Here is a 19,294-nt window from a genome sequence, read left to right on the forward strand (position 1 = left end):
GGCGACGTCCATGGATTCGCCGCAAGCTATCATTCATTCTAGAGTAAGTATTCGAAACTTGGTAAGTTGATGACGTATAGTATTCCATACTTGGGAAGTTGATGACGTATGAGTGTAATTGTGGTTGAGTCGACAGTTGTACTATGGCGATGGTGTAGTAAAGACTGTTTTGATTAATACGAAGTGTTTGTTGAGTTTGAGTCAAATCTGGGTTGTCAACAAGTGAGCATAATGCAACAACTGTAAGAATGGTAGGTGGTGTACTCCCATCTCACAGTGAAATTAGTAACACTGTATTAGCCACCCTGTAAAACTCCCAAACCCCAGTCCAACCTTACAGCAGACAAGTGTCCTTAATTATCCTCTGCAACACGTTTGCGGGGCCTATCAAAATGGACACTGTCAGTCTGTCCTTGCAAGATGTTGTTTCTGAAGCAGATCTTGAAAAGCGTACACTATTTCTTCAGCTAACTTGGCACATAGATCGATCTAATAGTGAACTGGTGCCTTGTGATAGTTTGGTTTTTCAAAAAAAACCAACATTTTCGAGTTTCCATGGCAACAACTTTGACCTTTGCTGGAAATGGAAGAAGTGCTCATTTCCAGGTCAGAAACCATAAAATATTTCTTCATCAAACTTGACACATTGATAGGTCTAGTAGTAAACTGGTGCCTTGTGATAGTTTGGTTTTTCAAAAAAAACCAACATTTTCGAGTTTCCATGGCAACAACTTTGACCTTTGCTGGAAATGGAAGAAGTGCTCATTTCCAGGTCAGAAACCATAAAATATTTCTTCATCAAACTTGACACATTGATAGGTCTAGTAGTAAACTGGTGCCTTGTGATAGTTTGGTTTTTCAAAAAAAACCAACATTTTCGAGTTTCCATGGCAACAACTTTGACCTTTGCTGGAAATGGAAGAAGTGCTCATTTCCAGGTCAGAAACCATAAAATATTTCTTCATCAAACTTGACACATTGATAGGTCTAGTAGTAAACTGGTGCCTTCTGATAGTTTGGGATTTTCAAGAGAGAAAACTTTTCAAGTTGCCAGGGCAACCAAATGTGTATATATATAGTTATTTCACCATTGCGGGATATATAGATGACTTTGACATCCTGTTAATATAACATGGTGCATGATGTATCTGAATATTTACCTACGTATGGTGACACTAAGTAGGTAGTCTTTGATAAGCACCCACACTTGTCAACTTTCTGTTTGCCCCTGACACTAAGTACATGGAATACAGTCGACCACTTCATATCAGGAAGCTTGTATTGCAGGGAGAGAGATACGGAAAGGAACAGAATCAAAGCCAGCTGTTAACTGGAATTCTTTTAGATTTCAGTATTTTTAAAATTAAAAAAAAAATGTACCAAGGACTAGTGTAAACCTTATCTCACAAGTCCTTGTAGCTGGTCCTGCTTGAATGAGACAATTATGAATTGTTTGTTTGATAGGCATTACATAGAAGTTGAGGGATGACATAAAATTTAAACAGTAATCATAACTGTCTCAAAGTAGACACAATTTATGGAAGAACTAAAAAGTTCTTATCCATGAATAATGTCTACTTTGAGACAATTTTGATTACTGTTTAAATTTTATGTCCGTTTTATTCAGTTCTAATTTGTTGCAAAATTGAAGCATAATGAACCGGTTCAGAGTAATAGCCCTCAAATGCTACCAGTCAATGAGGACTACCATCATTGATAGTTTGCTTGTCCTCAGCTCAGTTTAGTTGTCGGGGGCTCATGTACTAGGCTGTGTGTACAGGCTGTGTGTACAGGCTGTGTGTACTAGGCTGTGTGTACAGGCTGTGTGTACAGGCTGTGTGTACAGGCTGTTTGTACAGGCTGTGTGTACAGGCTGTGTGTACAGGCTGTGTGTACAGGCTGTGTGTACAGGCTGTTTGTACAGGCTGTGTGTACAGGCTGTGTGTACAGGCTGTTTGTACAGGCTGTGTGTACAGGCTGTGTGTACAGGCTGTGTGTACAGGCTGTTTGTACAGGCTGTGTGTACAGGCTGTGTGTACAGACTGTTTGTTTTGGTTCAGACTATCCGACCATCATGGGGTTTGAACCTTTGATCAACCAGAGACTGCTGCCACCCACCTTCCCCCGCTACACAGTGATCAAGAGTCGGACAGAAGCCATGGACTATGTAGAGAATCTCCTGCTCCGGCTTCAGACCGTCACATCTGTGCCGGAGATGACATCACTTCACATCATCCTGGTAAGGTTATGATGCCCCTGGATTGAAGAACGGGGCAATATAGTGATTAGTATGTCCATCAGTCAGTCTGCTGAGAAGAGCTCCTAACCGTTGATTCTCTTTCAGATTAAATCCTCCTTGGGGCACTTATTGCATTTTCCTGGCTCAAGAAAATCTACATGACATAGTTGTAACCATTTTCCTTAATAAAAATTGTTACCACACAAAAAACTTTGTTTTTGTATGATATACGTCCACCCTTATGGTGCCTCACCCTCCACGGCGCGTCACGCCAAGGGAAGCAACTCTCACCCAAATCACTTTCCTTATGTCATCTGACTAAGACAGACGTGCTGTTTTTTTCAAGACAAAACAAAGTACAAGATAATCGTTCGTACAAGAACCATGGCAGACCAAACTGTATGTATGGTACATTTCTTTCATGCAAAGGCGTAATACATCGCATTGTGAAGTTATAAAGTTGTAATTATGTGACACGTGTACGATACCTTTGAAAACAAAGGCCGTAGTAGCGTCCATTTTGTAGTGCCACGTATGATACATGTAACACCAGGGCCATCAAAAACGGCTTGGGTTTTTTAATGTTATATCATCGGGCTTTAGCCTACAATCTTTTCCTTTAATAAACCCAAGGTGGTGTGTTATTTATTTTTAAATTACACTTACCTTTTTTACGGGTTTTTTACACCTTCGCGCGTAACACGCCCACTTTGGTGTTATAATTATACTACGACATTGGCTATTAGTATCGCGTTACCAATCGCATTCTAAATTACGCCTTTGCTTCTAGTTGCACAATTTATGCACGTATCTTTCCGATCTTTCAATCGCACTGATACACTTTATTACCCTTCCCGCCAAACTCAAAAATTACGGTCTTTTTTACAGACCTTCAAACTGTGTACGGGGTGCTCGGCTTCGATTCCCCCCCAAGACAGGCATGATACTTGCATAAAGTGTTTGGCCGAAGACGGGCATGACGATGGGTCATGCCCGATCTGTGTTGCATTTACACCACGGACGCAAAAAAAGAGGAAGGTGGACCTCTTACACTTTAAGGGTCTATTGAAGGCGGGGGTGGACATTAGATCGGCAAAGACCGCCCCCCCCCCATCTAAAAAAGTAAGAAGGGGAAAAAAAGCAGCTGAGACTGTCTCCTCCGCTCCCTCCCCGGGGGCCGGGGGAGAAGGCTCTAGGGTCCCCGTCACAATCACTGCACCCTCTCCTGCACCGTCTTTGGCAGACATCTCTGCCTTGTTGAGGTCGCAGATGGCGTCGATGATGGAGGAGGTAAAGTCTCAGCTCCGAGAGGAGATGCGGACCGAGCCTTCCCCGTTGTCGGCGCCGGACGCGGCTTCGAGACCTTGTGATATGCCCGGCGTCGGCCGAGGCAGGCCACTTGGTCTCGGGGACGATCTCAGACCGGGCTTCGGCGCCGGCTCGAGGTCGCTCCCCAGCGGAGGGGTGGCGGGCACTGGCCCGTTCACTACCGACGCACAGTTCTCCCTAGCGGAGCCAGACGCCTCTTCCGAGGCCGAGGCTTCCTCTAGCGGATTGCTAGCCCAGAGCCAGGTGGGTTCCCTTGAACCCCCGGCACCTCGGGACCGGGACTCGGCTTCGGGCCGGGTGCAGCCAGGGGATGCGAAGGCCCAGGCCTTCGGGCGTCCCCTTCCGACTTCGTCTGCCTCTTCTCTCGGGGAAGAGTCGATTAATTTCGGCTCGGAATCGAGAGAGGAGGAGTGGATGGAGGAGGGGGGAGACGACTCGGAGACCTCGGGAACATTTACCTTCGTTTCCTCGTTGAGGCATGTACGGGACAAGATTGTCCAGGTACTGCCTCAGGTGGCTGCGCCTATGCCCCAGTCGGATCCGACTGAGTTCCGCCTTCCGGGGGACGCTTTTGCTCCGAGCAAGGCGCCCCAGGTGCGGCTCCGTATTCTGTCCTCATTGGTGCATGAAGTCATCAATCCTCTGTTGTCGGGTGCCCGCAGGAAGTTCGACCTGCCCGAACTTATTAAGCGGTACCCGTTAGCAGAGGATGGTGATTTTGAGGTACCGGTGGTGGACGAATGGGTCTGGACCTCCGTTACCCTGGGGGGGTCTTCGACCCCCAACTTGGCTAAGGTCAAGCAGGGCCGGCGGTTGCCACCCTTTCCCGCGTGCGGTACGGAGCTGAAGGCTGCTTACGTTTGCTTCGAGGAGCAATATCGTAACGCATGTCAGCAGCTCCGGGTGTCCGTACACTCCGCTTATCTGTCGGCCGTACAGAGGGAGTTAGCGGGAGAGGGGCCGGCCGACTCTTCGGAGTTGGCCGCGCAACTGACGGAGGTACATAGTCATCTTGCCAGGGACGCTATTCGTAGCTGTGCCTCGCAGATGATGTGCGCAGTCATGGGCATGCGCAGGCTGTGGATGTCGGTATCCAAATACTCGGCTTCCACACGCCAGGATCTACTTGCTTTGCCATATAAGATGGGTGCCACCCTCTTCCCTGGGGCTCAGCAGGTGGTCCGAGAGGCCGCACAGTTGTATGCCTCCATCAAGGATTCTAAGGCCTTGTTGGAGGTACCATGCGTTAAACCGCGTAAGCGGACCTCTCCACTTGCTTCCTCCTACGCTGATGCGCCGGGTCAGAAGTCTGCACCTGCTTGGAAGCAGCCGCTTCCTTCTGGTAAGGGCGCCGGGAGGAGCAAGAGAGGCAGGGGCCGGGGCAGGGCAGCTGGTCGAGGCCAGCAGCCTTTTCGCGGGGCCGGGAACCCATCGGGTTCCCATTAGCGCCCGAAGTGCCCCGGGCGGACCCACGGTCGCATGTTATCGAACTGCCGACAGCCGGGGTCCACTGCCTCAAGCCGGATGTCCCCGTAGGCGGCCGACTGGCTCTATTCCTGCAGGAATGGGAGACAGTCACATCCAATCCCTGGACCCTGTCCACTCTAAGGGATGGCCATTTGCCTCGGTGGAAACACCATCCGCCACCCTTCTCCGGGATAAAGCACACTCCGGTGCCTGCTACCCTAGAGAGGGCGGAATTCCTCCGTGCCGAGGTCGACGCACTTCTTATGAAGGCTGCGATCGAACCGGTTCCCGTGGGACAGGAAAGCGAGGGCTTCTACTCGACATATTTCCTAGTCACCAAAAAAGACGGAGGGTTCAGGCCTATTCTCAATCTGAGAAGGCTGAACAAACTTATAGAGGTACCGTCCTTCAGGATGGAGACACTGCGCTCGGTGATCTCAGCTGTCGAGACCGGAGAATGGCTAACGTCAATAGACCTAAAAGACGCCTATCTCCACGTACCCATACACCCCGAGTTCAAGAAATACCTCAGGTTTTCTTTCGACGGGAGGTGTTATCAGTTCAGGGTTCTACCATTCGGGATCGCTACGGCCCCGAGGGTGTTCACCAAGCTGATGTTGATTCCCGCCCAAGTGGCCAGGTCAAAAGGTCGGTTCTGCCATCCGTACCTCGACGACTGGTTACTAAGAGCTCTATCGCAATCCCTGAGTCAGATAGCTACACAACAAGTGATAGATATTCTGATCACTCTAGGGTGGATAGTCAATCTCAAGAAGTCAGATCTGAGCCCTACTCAGAATCTAGTCTTCCTAGGGGCGAATTTCAACACGGTGAGCGGAATTGTATCTCTGTCACAAGATCGCATTACCAAGGTCAGAAGTGTTACTTCCCAGTTCCTTCTGTCCGCCAGTCACACTGCTCGTACATGGCTCCAGTTACTGGGCAACATGGCGGCGACAGTGGATGTGGTTTGGGGGGCGCGCTTGAGAATGAGACCCATTCAACAAGCGCTCCGTCGACTTTGGGTGAACTCGGAAGATCTCGAGACTGTTCTCGAGACTCCGCAGTGGCTCAATGCACACCTTCAGTGGTGGACCGAGGTGGGGAATCTGTCCCGGGGGCTCCCCCTCGACACTCCCGTGCCGTCTCTCACAGTTCAAACAGACGCGTCACTCTCCGGCTGGGGAGGCGTTCTGAACGATCACACTGCCTCGGGACTATGGTCCCAGCAGGAGATCAAACTGCATATCAATGTGCTAGAACTGAGAGCGGTCAGGTTGGTGTTCCAACGCTTCCTGGATCTGCTTCGTGGCCAAGTGGTGCGTCTAGAGATGGACAACCAAACGGCGATGACTTACATCCGGAAGCAGGGGGGAACGGTGTCTCCGTCGCTTCTCCAAGAGACGTGGCAGTTCCTCCTATGGTGCGACTCACACGTTATCAGGGTGCTACCTGTTTATCTCCCGGGGGTAGACAACGTCCGTGCGGACGCTCTGTCTCGCCGGATCCTCGCTCCTCACGAGTGGAGGCTCGACCCGGGGATATTCGGGATTATCTCCCAGTTATACGGGTCGTTCCAGGTGGATCTGTTTGCGTCTGGGGTGAATCACCAGACACCAACGTTCTGCTCCCGAGTCCCCGACCCGAGGTCGGTGGCACCGGACGCCTTCCAGCTAGATTGGACGGACAGAATTCTGTGGGCATTCCCCCCAGTACCTCTGATTTCCAAGGTCCTGTCTCAGCTAGCCACTCAGCCTGCGCGACTACTTGTGCTCCTGGCACCCCTTTGGTCGGCGCAGAGTTGGTTTCCAGTCATACTCAGGTTTCTGGCTCAGCCTCCTGTTCTATTACCTTTACGGCCGGACCTCCTATCCCAGAACGAGGCCCTCCACCCGAATCCCAGGATTCAGTGGGTGGCTTGGCCACTGTCCGGAATCGCCTCCAGGAGAGCGGTATTCCTGCACGAGTTGCAGACACAATACTGGCTTCGCGGAGGGATTCGACAAACGTTCAGTACGAGGATAGATGGGCCTGCTATGCGCGCTGGTGTGTCGATAGAGGGATTGCAGATCCCTTTTCTGCAGATCTCGTAGCCGTACTTGAGTTCCTCCAGTCGCGACTAGATGTCGGCCTGGCCGCATCGACAGTCCGGGGGTACTCTACAGCTATCGCTGCCTTTCACGTCCCCGTCGACGGGGCACTTTTGGGTGCGCACCCATTAGTGCAGCGTTTTTTAGCAGGTGTGGACAGGATCCGACCGCCTGTCCGGCGGATCAGTCCCCCTTGGGAATTGTCAATCGTTCTTGATTGGCTGTCCGGTCCTTCCTTTCGGGATCTGTCGTCCCTCTCTCTTCAGCTGTTGAGCTGGAAGACGGCGTTCCTTGTGGCGGTAACGTCCGGCAGACGGGTAGGCGACATTCACGCAATGTCAGCCGATCCCGAACTAACTGTCTTTCACCGGGACAGGGTCAGTATTCGCCTGCCGGACTCTTACCGTCCTAAGGTCGCACACGCCTTCCACGTGACGGCTCCTATTGAGCTACCTGCTCTTTCACAGCCTTCTTCGTCGGGGACCACTACAAGACATGCTCATGTCTTGGATGTCCGCAGGACCCTTAAGTCCTATATCAGCAGAACTAAGGGTATCCGTAAGGATAATCAACTATTTTGCTGTTATGGCGGTAGGAAGGCTGGCTCACCTGCGAGCAAACAAACAATCTCCAGGTGGATAGTCTCTACTATATGTACGGCGTACACACTTCAAGGCAGGGACCCCCCTACCAAGTTGAAGGCTCATTCGGTTAGAGCAGTGGCTACGACACAAGCGTATGCCGCGGCTCTGCCCATTGAGGAGATCTGCTCCGCGGCTATTTGGAGCCAGCCGAGCACGTTCATCAAACATTACCAACTCGACAAACACTCAAGCGAGCGTGCTCGGTTTGGTCAGTCAGTTCTCCGAACTGGGCAAAGTTCTACATCTCTAGCCGATTGAGCCTTCGAGATTTTAGACCGCCCGGACCGGTTATAACACTGCTCAGTAACGGTCCGGATTTTATCTTCTACGGTCGATACAATACCAGCCATTACCATTCGATAATCATCGTATTTGCACATGCACTCCTTCGATTACGGGGACCCTCTGGCCTAGCTCTGTGTGGGTTTATAGGCTCTCGTGATCTGTGCCCCAATATCACTTGTTCAAAAAAAGTGTGGGGGGTGGGGGGTGTGTGTGTCTCGAGTTCTCGATATGATAAGCCACAAAGAATGGCTCTTTTCATGGTGTATGGTCGATAACGCCCTGTCTCCAGCCCCCGCCTTTCGACGGTGGTGCCTCACGATAAGGTTGGTTCCATTTATTGAACTCTTGTTTATTCATTGAAATAATCAAAATACGATGTATTTATGCACGCTTGTCGCTGACGGATGCCACTTCCTAGATTATCTTTAGGAGTCTATCTTGATGCAATAAGTGCCCCAAGGAGGATTTAATCTGAAAGAGAATTTTACAAACCTGTAGAGGTTATGAATTCTCTGATGAAATCCTCCTTGGGGCACGGCCACCCGCCTCCCCACATTCCGTCAGCATTAGACATATGGAAAGTGATTTGGGTGAGAGTTGCTTCCCTTGGCGTGACGCGCCGTGGAGGGTGAGGCACCATAAGGGTGGACGTATATCATACAAAAACAAAGTTTTTTGTGTGGTAACAATTTTTATTAAGGAAAATGGTTACAACTATGTCATGTAGATTTTCTTGAGCCAGGAAAATGCAATAAGTGCCCCAAGGAGGATTTCATCAGAGAATTCATAACCTCTACAGGTTTGTAAAAATATTTCCCGTTGAAACTTTCTACATAGATCAATCTAGTGGTGAACTGGTGCCTTTTGATTTGGGATATTGAAAAATACTGAACAGCATTATTGTTTTTTTCATTGAATGGAAGTTGTCCAATGGCAATGAACCAAAAGTGGGGTATAAGTAGAATAGCACCAGACCTGGGGGAATATGTCATATCCTGATGCCTCTTCTTGTTAGTTGAAGGAATACCCCAAGTCGTTGATGTTTAAACTAGTTTAGCTTCAGATTCATGCAGACATTCACGACAAGACACGATGCAGGTGGATATCCTATCCTAAATAACTTCATAAATTCATTTGTTGGAATTAATTCAAAACATTTTGGATTTTCAAGAATGACATGTTGTAGTAAGGTGATGTGGTGTCGGGACATCATTCACACTGGTGTCTGGAGCAACATCCCTGCTGCTGTAATGCTGAGACCAGTGTACAGAACTAGCCACTTGGTACATTGACATGGACATCACTCCTGGCTTGTGGCAAGCTAAGATGGCTCTCATTTGAACTATCACACATCTAACATGATATACCTAACCTTTGCAGACACTCCAATAAGCAGTATGTCTGTGAACCAAAATGTGCAATCATCAGTTTGCTGATATCATGCCCTCGAGAAACGGGCCAGTTACGAAACATTTCAACCTGTTCAAGTGTCTCGTTTATCCTGAGAGAGTTGTTGTCGGATCCACAAACTTAGAACAATGGTACCTTTTCCAGATTAATGAAATGGTACAGCCTTGTAATTCCTCCCAACACCCTTCATCTGTTGTTATTTAAGGTCAATAGCCCGATGGGCCTCTTGATATAAACTTTACTCTATCACACATGGGGCCATGGGGAGCCAAGTCGTCTAAGGCATCACAATTAGTTGTGCAGTGTTGCATCCTTTTGACATGTGGCTTCGAATCCTGATTCACTCCAATTATGTTTCTTAGGTTTGTCAGCACCATATCTGTTCTCGTGGGTTTCACCGAAGTGGTAAAGGTCTGAGACCTGCATTACTTCAGGCTTTCCTCCCACATTAAGCTGACACTCTGTTGTAACTGAAATACTGTTCATTGTGGCATTAGACCCCACTCACTCACTCACTCACTCACTCACTCACTCACTCACTCACTCACTCACTCACTCACTCACTCACTCACTCATGCACGCACGCACTCACTCATGCACGCACGCACGCACGCACGCACTCACTCACTCACTCACTCACTCACTCACTCACTCACTCACTCACTCACTCACACCTGTATGTAATAGTTTATGGACATGCTAATTATGTACAGTTCATATGTGTTGAAGTATGGCATCCACAGTGCCAAGAAGAATGTTAAGCTTCATTTACAAGGTCCTGTTGTTGAAATGCCAATTCCTTTTAAAACTAGGCAGCTCTGTTGCCAGCAGATTGCTTGCTTGTTTACCATTGTGTTTGTAGGGTTCTGCTGAGAACAAAGACAGAAATTACTTTAGCCTTCCAGGGGAGTGAATGATAGTTTCTACAGTAGAGATGTACAGTTCTCTGTTTTACCTTCAGGAGACCTTCATCGAGTTCAGCAAGTCTGGTCCCTGTGTCTTGGCCAGGTCAATACTTCAGGTAGGTTCTCTCTACACTGTAGATGCTGAAGGTGTCCCAATATACCCCCTGATGTGTTGTACAAGAAGATTGTTAAATGAAAATATGTTATACAAAATGTCAGACCAATTGTAATATCTTGACTGCAGGGAAAACAACTTTAACTTCGTCACTCAAAACTGTGAAGAACATGATACAGTTTCTGTGATTATTTACAGACCACCATGATACATCCTACATCATCATGTGACTTATATTTGGGCCCGTGAAGATCCGGGTCAGATTAGGCCTTCAGCAACCCATGCTTGCCGTAAGAGCCGACTAACAGGATCGGGTAGTCAGGCTTGCTGACTTGGTTGATGCATGTCATCTTATCCTAATTGCGTGGATCGATGCTCATGACATCAGTCACTGGATTGTCTTAGCCATACTTGATTATTTACAGACCGGCATCATATAGCTGGAATTTTGCTGACTGTGCCTTTCAGCATCAAACAAACAAACAAATAAACAAACCAACATTTCTATCTGAAAAGCTTCAAACGTTCAAATAATAAGTATTCTTCTAACATGTCAAAGCTCCAGTCAAACAGGTTTTCGCTGTGTAACTAATTCTTACTGATTGATGAGGACACCATTATTCCCTGTGATGTGTGATAAGAGTTGTGGTAAATGTTTATTAGTGTTTGTGATCTGACCTCTCTCTGCTGACAGCAAACCCTCCTGCCTGCCAACCGTCGTATCTTTGGGATTCATCCTGTTATAGACTTCATGAAGGATACAATCAGGAACTTCATAGCACCGCCTGCTTTGTCTCAAAAGTAAGCAAGACTGATCATATTTAGGGATAGACATCATGAGAAAAATTCAACTAAATTACCAGGTAAAAGAAAGTATTCACCCATGTTTAATGGCGGCTACAAACGAAACAAACAAGAAATGGTTATCCAATGGGGATGTATTTGATACGGGAATTAGAGGCGATAATGCACGCATCATATCAGTTAGTATCTCACACCAAGTCAGCCCAGTAACGTTTTGATAACTTTTGTAATGTTTTAGTCAAATCCAAGTTTCAGGTGTGTTTCTTTTGCCTAGCAGTTTAATCCACAGCTCAATTCAGACTACTGGTTTACATGTTTGTGTACCATGGTAGCCAGAAAATAACTAATCCTTACAGATTTTCACTGGTCTTGGACTAGTGGACTAGTGGGGGTGTCTATCCCTGATATTACCAGACATGGTGAACGCCCAAGTCCTATGTCATTTTGAGCTTTCTCCTACATTAGGCTGACATGATATGAAAAGTTAACTGAAATACTATTGAATGTGGCGTAAAAACCAAACCACTTATCATCAGTTCATAGCTATGGTTTGGAATGTGCAAAACTTTTTCCCCACGAAATGTTTCCCTTAGTTAGTTCTCTGAGTTTACCTGTCAGTCACATGGAACCGATGAAGACAATCTTTGATCTAGGACATCTTAGATCAAGGACATGCTAGATCAAGGACATCTTTGATTGAGGACATCTTCGATTGAGGACATCTTTGATCAAGGACATCTTTTATCTAGGATACTTTGATGTAGGATATCTTAAATCAAGGACATCTTTTAATTGAGGACATCTTGGATTAAGGACATCTTTGATCTAGGATACTTTGATAAAGGATATCTTAGATCAAGGAGGTCTTAGATCAATAACATCCTAGATCAAGGACATCTTTGATTGAGGACATCTTGAATCAAGGACATCTTTGATCTACGATACTTTGATATAGGATATCTTAAATCAAGGAGGTCTTAGATCAAGGACATCATTGACTGAGGACATCTTCGATCAAGGACATAATTGATCAAGGACATCTCAGATCAAGGACATGATGGATCTAGGATTCAAGTGAGTGTTCATGTCCCAGGTGCAGCCTGTACAACAACCCACAAGCCAAGGAGTACGTGGATGCCCTGCTGACGCATGCTGTGCGGCCCATCTGCACCTTGTTCCAGATTACCGGACACAACCGAGCCCGGCAGAGGGACAAGTGGGCACATGTTCTGGAGGATCTGGCCCTGCTGCAGGAGGAGGTGAGTGGCAAGAGGATTGTTGGGGAGAGAGCTTTATTATTTTATCTTATCCTGACTCATACACATGAGCAATACGTATGAGTCAGGATATGTATAAAATATGTTTTTTACTAAAAAAAATACATGTACACATACACGTGATATACTGTATTGTGTTATATACTCATAGTATTCTGCCCTAATTTGTCTATGTACCAAATCACATTGTAAGTATAAGTCATATTTACCACTGATAAACACGAATTTGTGCAAAGGAAAACTTTTGCAAGGAACATCTGTTATCATGGGTAAAAATATTAACTTGTTGTTTTACTTCAAAACTAAATCTAGGCTGACAAGGTTGATGCATTCCTGCATGGGATCCTGGTTAAGACGGAGCCCAGTCGGAACCACCTGGCATGTTTCGGGACGTGGGTTCTGTACCACACCCTGCAGGCCATGATCTACTACACCCTGGCTGGCTTTGAGCTGGAGCTGTATGCTTCCTACGAATACCACTACGTTTACTGGTGAGTCTCCCGACACTGGTACGACATCCTAATGTCATCTTCCCGAGGCGAGGGAGTTAACTGACTTTAAAAGTCCTGTTTCCACCCTTGCCGAACTAGGCTGAAATTCTTGGGCTTGATCGTAGCGCCACTAATGGCTATTATGAGTTATGTCCCTTCAAAGCCTCTCCTATGGACCAATCAGATTCCACCCCTCGTATCACTTGCATTTATTTCAAACAAAATGGCGGCACCCAGTCAAGACGATCGGATCTATAATCAAGATCTATATTGTGATAAAATTGGTCTTACACCGCGAAGTGCGTCAGATCATGTGAGCACCTTGATTAAAAACATGAAAAGATTTGGAAAATATCTGTTGACATCGAGTTTGCGATGCACATGCTTTGCAATTCATGCAATTGACCGAAAACTGGACGACGGTTTACGATCCAGATTTCGATTTCGTTGCGCGATTTTGATTGGACTGTGCATAGAGTCGTTAGTCCAGCCAAACTGTAACTCCACAATACCAGCCTAGTTTGGCAATGATGGAACTTGGACTTTTAAGATCAGTTAACTCAGGAAGATGTCCTAAGATGTCCTAATGTGAGAGTTGAGAGTGACAGTGTATGGTGTTATAACTACATGTATTATATTGAGGCCAATTTGAAATGTAGAACATAGAAGCATGGAATCTGGACAGCTTAGGGACATAACTCTGCAAAGCCAGACAAGTACCATTGAGCATGCCCAGACATATATAAGAGGAAAAGAAGTATACTGTATTTCCTCGATTACACGCCAGGACGTATATTTCTATCTGACACTCTTTACCCGAAATGTTTAATTCCGCAGATAATGGGGAGAACTCCATGCATAAAACTACCTGGCATTAATAATCATGTTATTAGTGGCCCGGCATTTAATCGAGACCACAGCATGTATTCAACACGTAGCATTTGTTCTAGCCCATGTGTTTATTCGAGGAAATACAGTATGTGTTTTTATCCAAATATTTTGACATTGCCACTGATTTCCCTATATTTCTGGGGTGAAATCAGCTTTTGATTTATTTATGACACAAACAAATGCATCAGTTAATTTCCATATCAATCCACATAACTTTTCTTTAGGATAGTAAGACTCAACTATTAGTTTTTGTTGCTGCTGTCAGTACTTTCAATACATAAAGCATGACTGTTGTTGGATCCGCAGGTACCTGTACGAGCTGCTGTATGCATGGCTGGTGTCAACTCTCCACCGAGCCGACAACTTCCTCCTGGAACATGAAACTCTACTAGGTAGGGACAAACGTGACAGTTGTTGTGCGTAGTTGTCTTTCAGATTGATACGCAATGCTAGGTAAGGAACCCAGGGTCCCATGCTGATAGCCAAATGTGGACTGGGTGATCTCAATGACCTGGCTGATAGTGTATCATCATGCCCTGATGGCACGGGTATTTGCTTCAGCTATCAACCACAGGTTTGCCTGGCCCATGCTTGACTATTTATGCACTGATGTATACCTGGAGTATTGCTGACTGCAGCATTAACATACTCATTGAGTCTGCGGCAGTGTTCATCTCATCACTGAATTGATTGATAGGCACTACTTAGAAGTTGATGGATGACAAAGTAGACACAATTTATGGATAACGACTCCTTTATTTACTGTAAAGGCGTTGTTTTGGTGTAAATAATGAACCGTTGTCAAGCAAGGCTGAATGATGAACAATTATCAGAACATTACTGTTGAGTTCATTATTCAGCCTTGCTTGACAATAATGATATTGTAATTGCTTAATAATGATAGTCTTTATCAGTAGCATAAGACTCGTGAAGATCTGGGATAGAATAGGTCTTCAGCAACCCATGCTTGCCGTAAAAGGAGACTATGCTTGTCCTAAGAGGCGGCTAACGGGATCGTGGTGGACAGGCTCACTGACTTGGTTGATGCATGTCATCGTATCCCAATTGTGTGGATTGATGCTCATGATGTCAGTCACAGGATTGTCTGGTCCAGATTCAATTATTGTTCAGACCGCCGTCATGTATTGGAATATTCCTGAGCTGAGTATGGCGTTAAACAACAAACAAACAAACAAACAAAATATACAAAGTTCCATGAGGTTTGTCTTCCACCGAGTCATGGTAGTCCGGGTATGCAATATGGATTCTTCAAACATGGACTTGGAGAAATGGACCAGGCATACAACAGTTTACAAATGCTATAATTCATCTCCTAATGACATTATGTGAACATGTGCCTTTTATTTAGACGGTATTTATATTAAATGTTTCCATCATTGACCAGATCTATAAAAGTTGACAACAGATGCTGCTCTCACTTGCAGATCAACAACAGAAAGGCAGGAGTAGCAAAAAGAACAAAAAGAAGAAGCGATCGAAAACACTGAGTAAGGCGATCATCCTGGCCCAGACTCAGCAACAGATGTGTGGAGGTTACTACAAGGTGAGACAGTCCACACTCATCACAATGAAATCGGAAAGGCCTACTTACTAAAATAAACATAGCCGTGGCCTTCCAAAGTTGATTGTGGGATGTACTATCAGCCCTTTTGATTGAGCGGCGTCATACCGAAAGTCGTTAAATGATGGTACTTGGTGTTACCCTGCCTGGCTCGGCATTAAGGGGCTAAATCAAGGACTGGTCGGCTCAGAGTCAGTATACTGTGTCTGAGTGGGGAATTTCATGTTAAACTGCAACATGGTATCTCCAAATGCTGGCACTATAAATCGGCATCAGTCCGGACTAGTACAAGCAGCCACACACACACATGTCATGCATATCACTATATAAGTGCAATAATCTTGGATGGGACGTTAAATCCCATTTCACCTCACCTCACCTCACCTCACCTTCTGATTGGTCTATTACTAGGTTACTAATGATGCTGTCCTCGCCTAATGTTTACATCACTGTGATTGGATATAGTACATAACATTGGCTTAATCTGTTCTGAAGCATGTGTTGTGGTGACATGCTTACCAGTACATGTGGCCAAATGAATATTCATGTTGCACACGTTTTAGAAGTTCAAGGATTTCATGCCCCATACAGAGCAAATCTTCAATGCAACACTGCTGACAAAGCTATATTCAGTTATCAGTCACAGAAAATATGTTCTTCAACATTTGTTTGTTTTTGTGGTAGTCCTGTATTTTTGTGTTGAGGAAAAGGTGCTGCATACTTTGTCAGAGTGGAGTATTTGAAACTGCAACATAGCATTTCAGTGAGCTATCACTATAAACCATATAACCAGCATTTTTAAGCCGACTTTCACCACCTAGATGTTGATCAGTGTGTTTATGTCGTGTTTATGTTGTGTTTAGGCTGTGCTAGGTTTCCGTCTCGATGGGAAGATGAAGCAGCCAGACTTTGAGTTTGACAGTGAGGAGGTCCGCTACAGTCATCGATTCTCTCCCTTTGCTAACGTGGTCACTCCCCCCATGGTGCATTATGGTCAATATAAGGTAAGTCACACATAGAGCGTATTAACTTCATGCACAAGGTCTGTACAATTTTAGCATGTTTGGAGGAAGACAAATGCTGGATGCAGAATGAAATTGAAAACTTGTTTTCCTTTGAAACTAAAAGATTCAAATGCTGTATTAAAAATGAATAATTATTAAGTCTTTGATATTTATAGTTTCCTGTTGACATTGTAAAGAGATAACATGCCATGATGACTTCTATTGTAATGTATAATGATAATAATGATCAACAGTGAATAGTTCACACTGTATGCTTACTGAAGCACACTGACCATGTTATTTTAGTATTTCTGAGGTGAATAGGTATTGTAATCCAGGTGATATACTAAAAATGTATGAATCGTTTAACACAAAGAATATCTTTCAGGAAATGTCCGACTTAAGACGATACGAGCCTGAGCCGTCACCTGAAGCTTTGTACACCGCTGCCTGCAAATGTTTCCATCAGGCTAAGGCGCTTTACGAGAGTATTGCAGCTCCATCAGAGGAGGTAGGAAGTGGTATCACGATGTACATGGTGTAGAGGAACCTACATCCTCACTTACTTGACCCATGAAGATCCAGGGTAGAATAGGCCTTCAGCAACCCATACTTGCCATAAGAGGCAGCTATGCCTGTCGTAAGAGGCGACTAACATGATCGGGTGCTCAGGCTCGCTGACTTGGTTGATGCATGTCATTGTATCCCAATTGTGTGGATCGATGCTCATATTGTCACTGGATTGTCTGTTCCAGACTCGATTATATACAGACTGCCATCATATAGCTGTAATATTGCTGATTGCTGTGTTAAACAACAAACAAACAAATAAAACATGCTCACTTATCCAGTATATTATGTCTCCATTCTATTTAATGAACACCCTGGTCCGATTTGCTACCATAGCTCTGTTTCAGAAGTGATATCACTACCTCTATTGCTATTATGTCTACTTTTGCACAGAATTTCTCTCGCTTGTGACAGTAATTGGATCGGAAGGCTTTCTTTATTGCCATGCTGTTCATTAAATTAGGCTGTGGTATGAAGTTCTGAACTAGTCTCAAATGATGGTGGGCAGTAGATCCAGGGTATTTATTATTATTGCATGGAGATAAAATACAGTGGATTGCTGAGGAAGAGGTAGCGGTTGTCTTTTATGTTACTGATAACGAGTCGTTAAAAAGACTATCATTATTATTGGGACCAAGTTAACATAACTTGTTAGTGACCGTAGCTGTGCTGAAAATATTATACTTGAACTATAGATATGAATTGTTTATACCTTTTGGATGCTATTAACAATTCTCTTTGGCAGTGTTTTTTTTATGTAATCAGTCATTTGGGGGAAAAAGGATGATTCAGTTATCGATTGTATTGCCCTTGATAGTACAAATGTATTGATAGATGGAAGGAATTATTTTTATCATATAATGGGTAGGTTTTTCAGCAGGAAAAAGCAAATGATAAAAACAATATCCTTTGGGCTCATATGGGATATAGATGCAATATCCAAGGTTATGTAGGAACTGCTTTCATTGTTTACAAACAAATATGGTGTTGCCCTTGTCTTTCAATCCAAGAAAATTTTCAATGTTGAGGTAATGTTTGTGAGAGTGGGAAGAGATTTTTCAAGCACAGTTGAAGAATGACATTATATGATAAAGAGGTTTATCACGCTTGTGTGTTTAGGGATGGAAAATATCCTATATTAGGAATAGACACTATGTACTTAGCTCGCCAAGCCCTGCTAAATGCAATGATTATTCCCAATACAGGATATTTACCATCCCCAAAGACACTCGCGTGATAACCTATATATGTTTGTAGATTTCAGTCTGTATAATTCATGAAATATTCTCTTGTTGCAGGTGCAAACACTAACAAAGATAGCGAAAACAAACTTTGTTGTGATGAAGTTGTTACTCGGAGGACACAAGAAAAATTGTATGGTTAGTTGATAACATTTCTTCAGTTCCAGTAAGAGAAGAATAAGTCTCAATATATACATGTTGGTTCAGCGGATCTGTAATACCTATCTAAGAAAAATTTAAGTACTCTGAATACTGATCAGCGGACATCCTTACATGATTAGAATTACTGATGGAAATGTTCAAGCTTGAATGAGGAAATTGGACAAGAGAGTTATCTTCAACAGAGGCGGATCGAGGATTTTGATGAAGGGGTGATGCACATACTTGGCCTAGGGCACACTTACCATGTAAGGTGTCTGATTAAAGGGGGATGTGTTGGTAACAGGTGTGTGAGAATCATGCACCCAGCATATCCAGGTCAGATGTGAAGGGACACAGGTGGCCCAGTTGTCGAAAGCATTGCAGTGTTTTATGCGGAGTTGTCTTCCTTTGATGTGCCAGAATCCTATGATTGTGGTTTGCATTCCCACTGGTTATGTTTCTTTGTGAGTCATCACTATACCCATGCTCATGGGTTTCATCAAGATGGTAAACATCTAAGGTCTGCATCCTCCCACATCAAGCTGACATGCCTTAATGTAGCTGAAATACTCGGTCAGTTCGGGTGTTCCCCCACATCAGGCTGACATGCCTTGATATAACAGAAATACTGTGTCAGTTTGGGCGTTCCCCCACATCATGCTTACATGCCTTGATATAACAGAAATAGTGTGTCAGTTCGGGCATTCCTAACACATCAAGCTGATATGGCTTGATATAACAGAAATACTGTGTCAGTTTGGGCGTTTCCCCCACATCAGGCTAACATGCCTTGATATAACAGAAACACT

The 19,294-nt window shown here is 45.0% G+C and overlaps 1 protein-coding gene across 1 annotated transcript in view; it reads left to right on the forward strand.

Moving 5' to 3' along the window:
• The window catches only part of LOC139469084 (N-alpha-acetyltransferase 35, NatC auxiliary subunit-like), a 30,380-nt gene that overhangs the window by 10,088 nt on the left and 998 nt on the right, over nucleotides 1-19,294 (forward strand). Inside the window, exons 10-19 of the mRNA XM_071251213.1 lie at nucleotides 2,061-2,239; nucleotides 10,426-10,485; nucleotides 11,179-11,285; nucleotides 12,382-12,547; nucleotides 12,878-13,056; nucleotides 14,254-14,339; nucleotides 15,393-15,511; nucleotides 16,393-16,533; nucleotides 16,922-17,044; nucleotides 18,402-18,482. Of these exons, the coding sequence (XP_071107314.1) occupies nucleotides 2,061-2,239; nucleotides 10,426-10,485; nucleotides 11,179-11,285; nucleotides 12,382-12,547; nucleotides 12,878-13,056; nucleotides 14,254-14,339; nucleotides 15,393-15,511; nucleotides 16,393-16,533; nucleotides 16,922-17,044; nucleotides 18,402-18,482 (1,241 nt within the window). The remainder of the gene's footprint in view (nucleotides 1-2,060; nucleotides 2,240-10,425; nucleotides 10,486-11,178; nucleotides 11,286-12,381; nucleotides 12,548-12,877; nucleotides 13,057-14,253; nucleotides 14,340-15,392; nucleotides 15,512-16,392; nucleotides 16,534-16,921; nucleotides 17,045-18,401; nucleotides 18,483-19,294) is intronic.

This window comes from Haliotis cracherodii, unplaced genomic scaffold (assembly GCF_022045235.1).
Source record: "Haliotis cracherodii isolate W230 unplaced genomic scaffold, xgHalCrac1.p SCAF_1, whole genome shotgun sequence".
NCBI lineage: Eukaryota > Metazoa > Mollusca > Gastropoda > Lepetellida > Haliotidae > Haliotis > Haliotis cracherodii.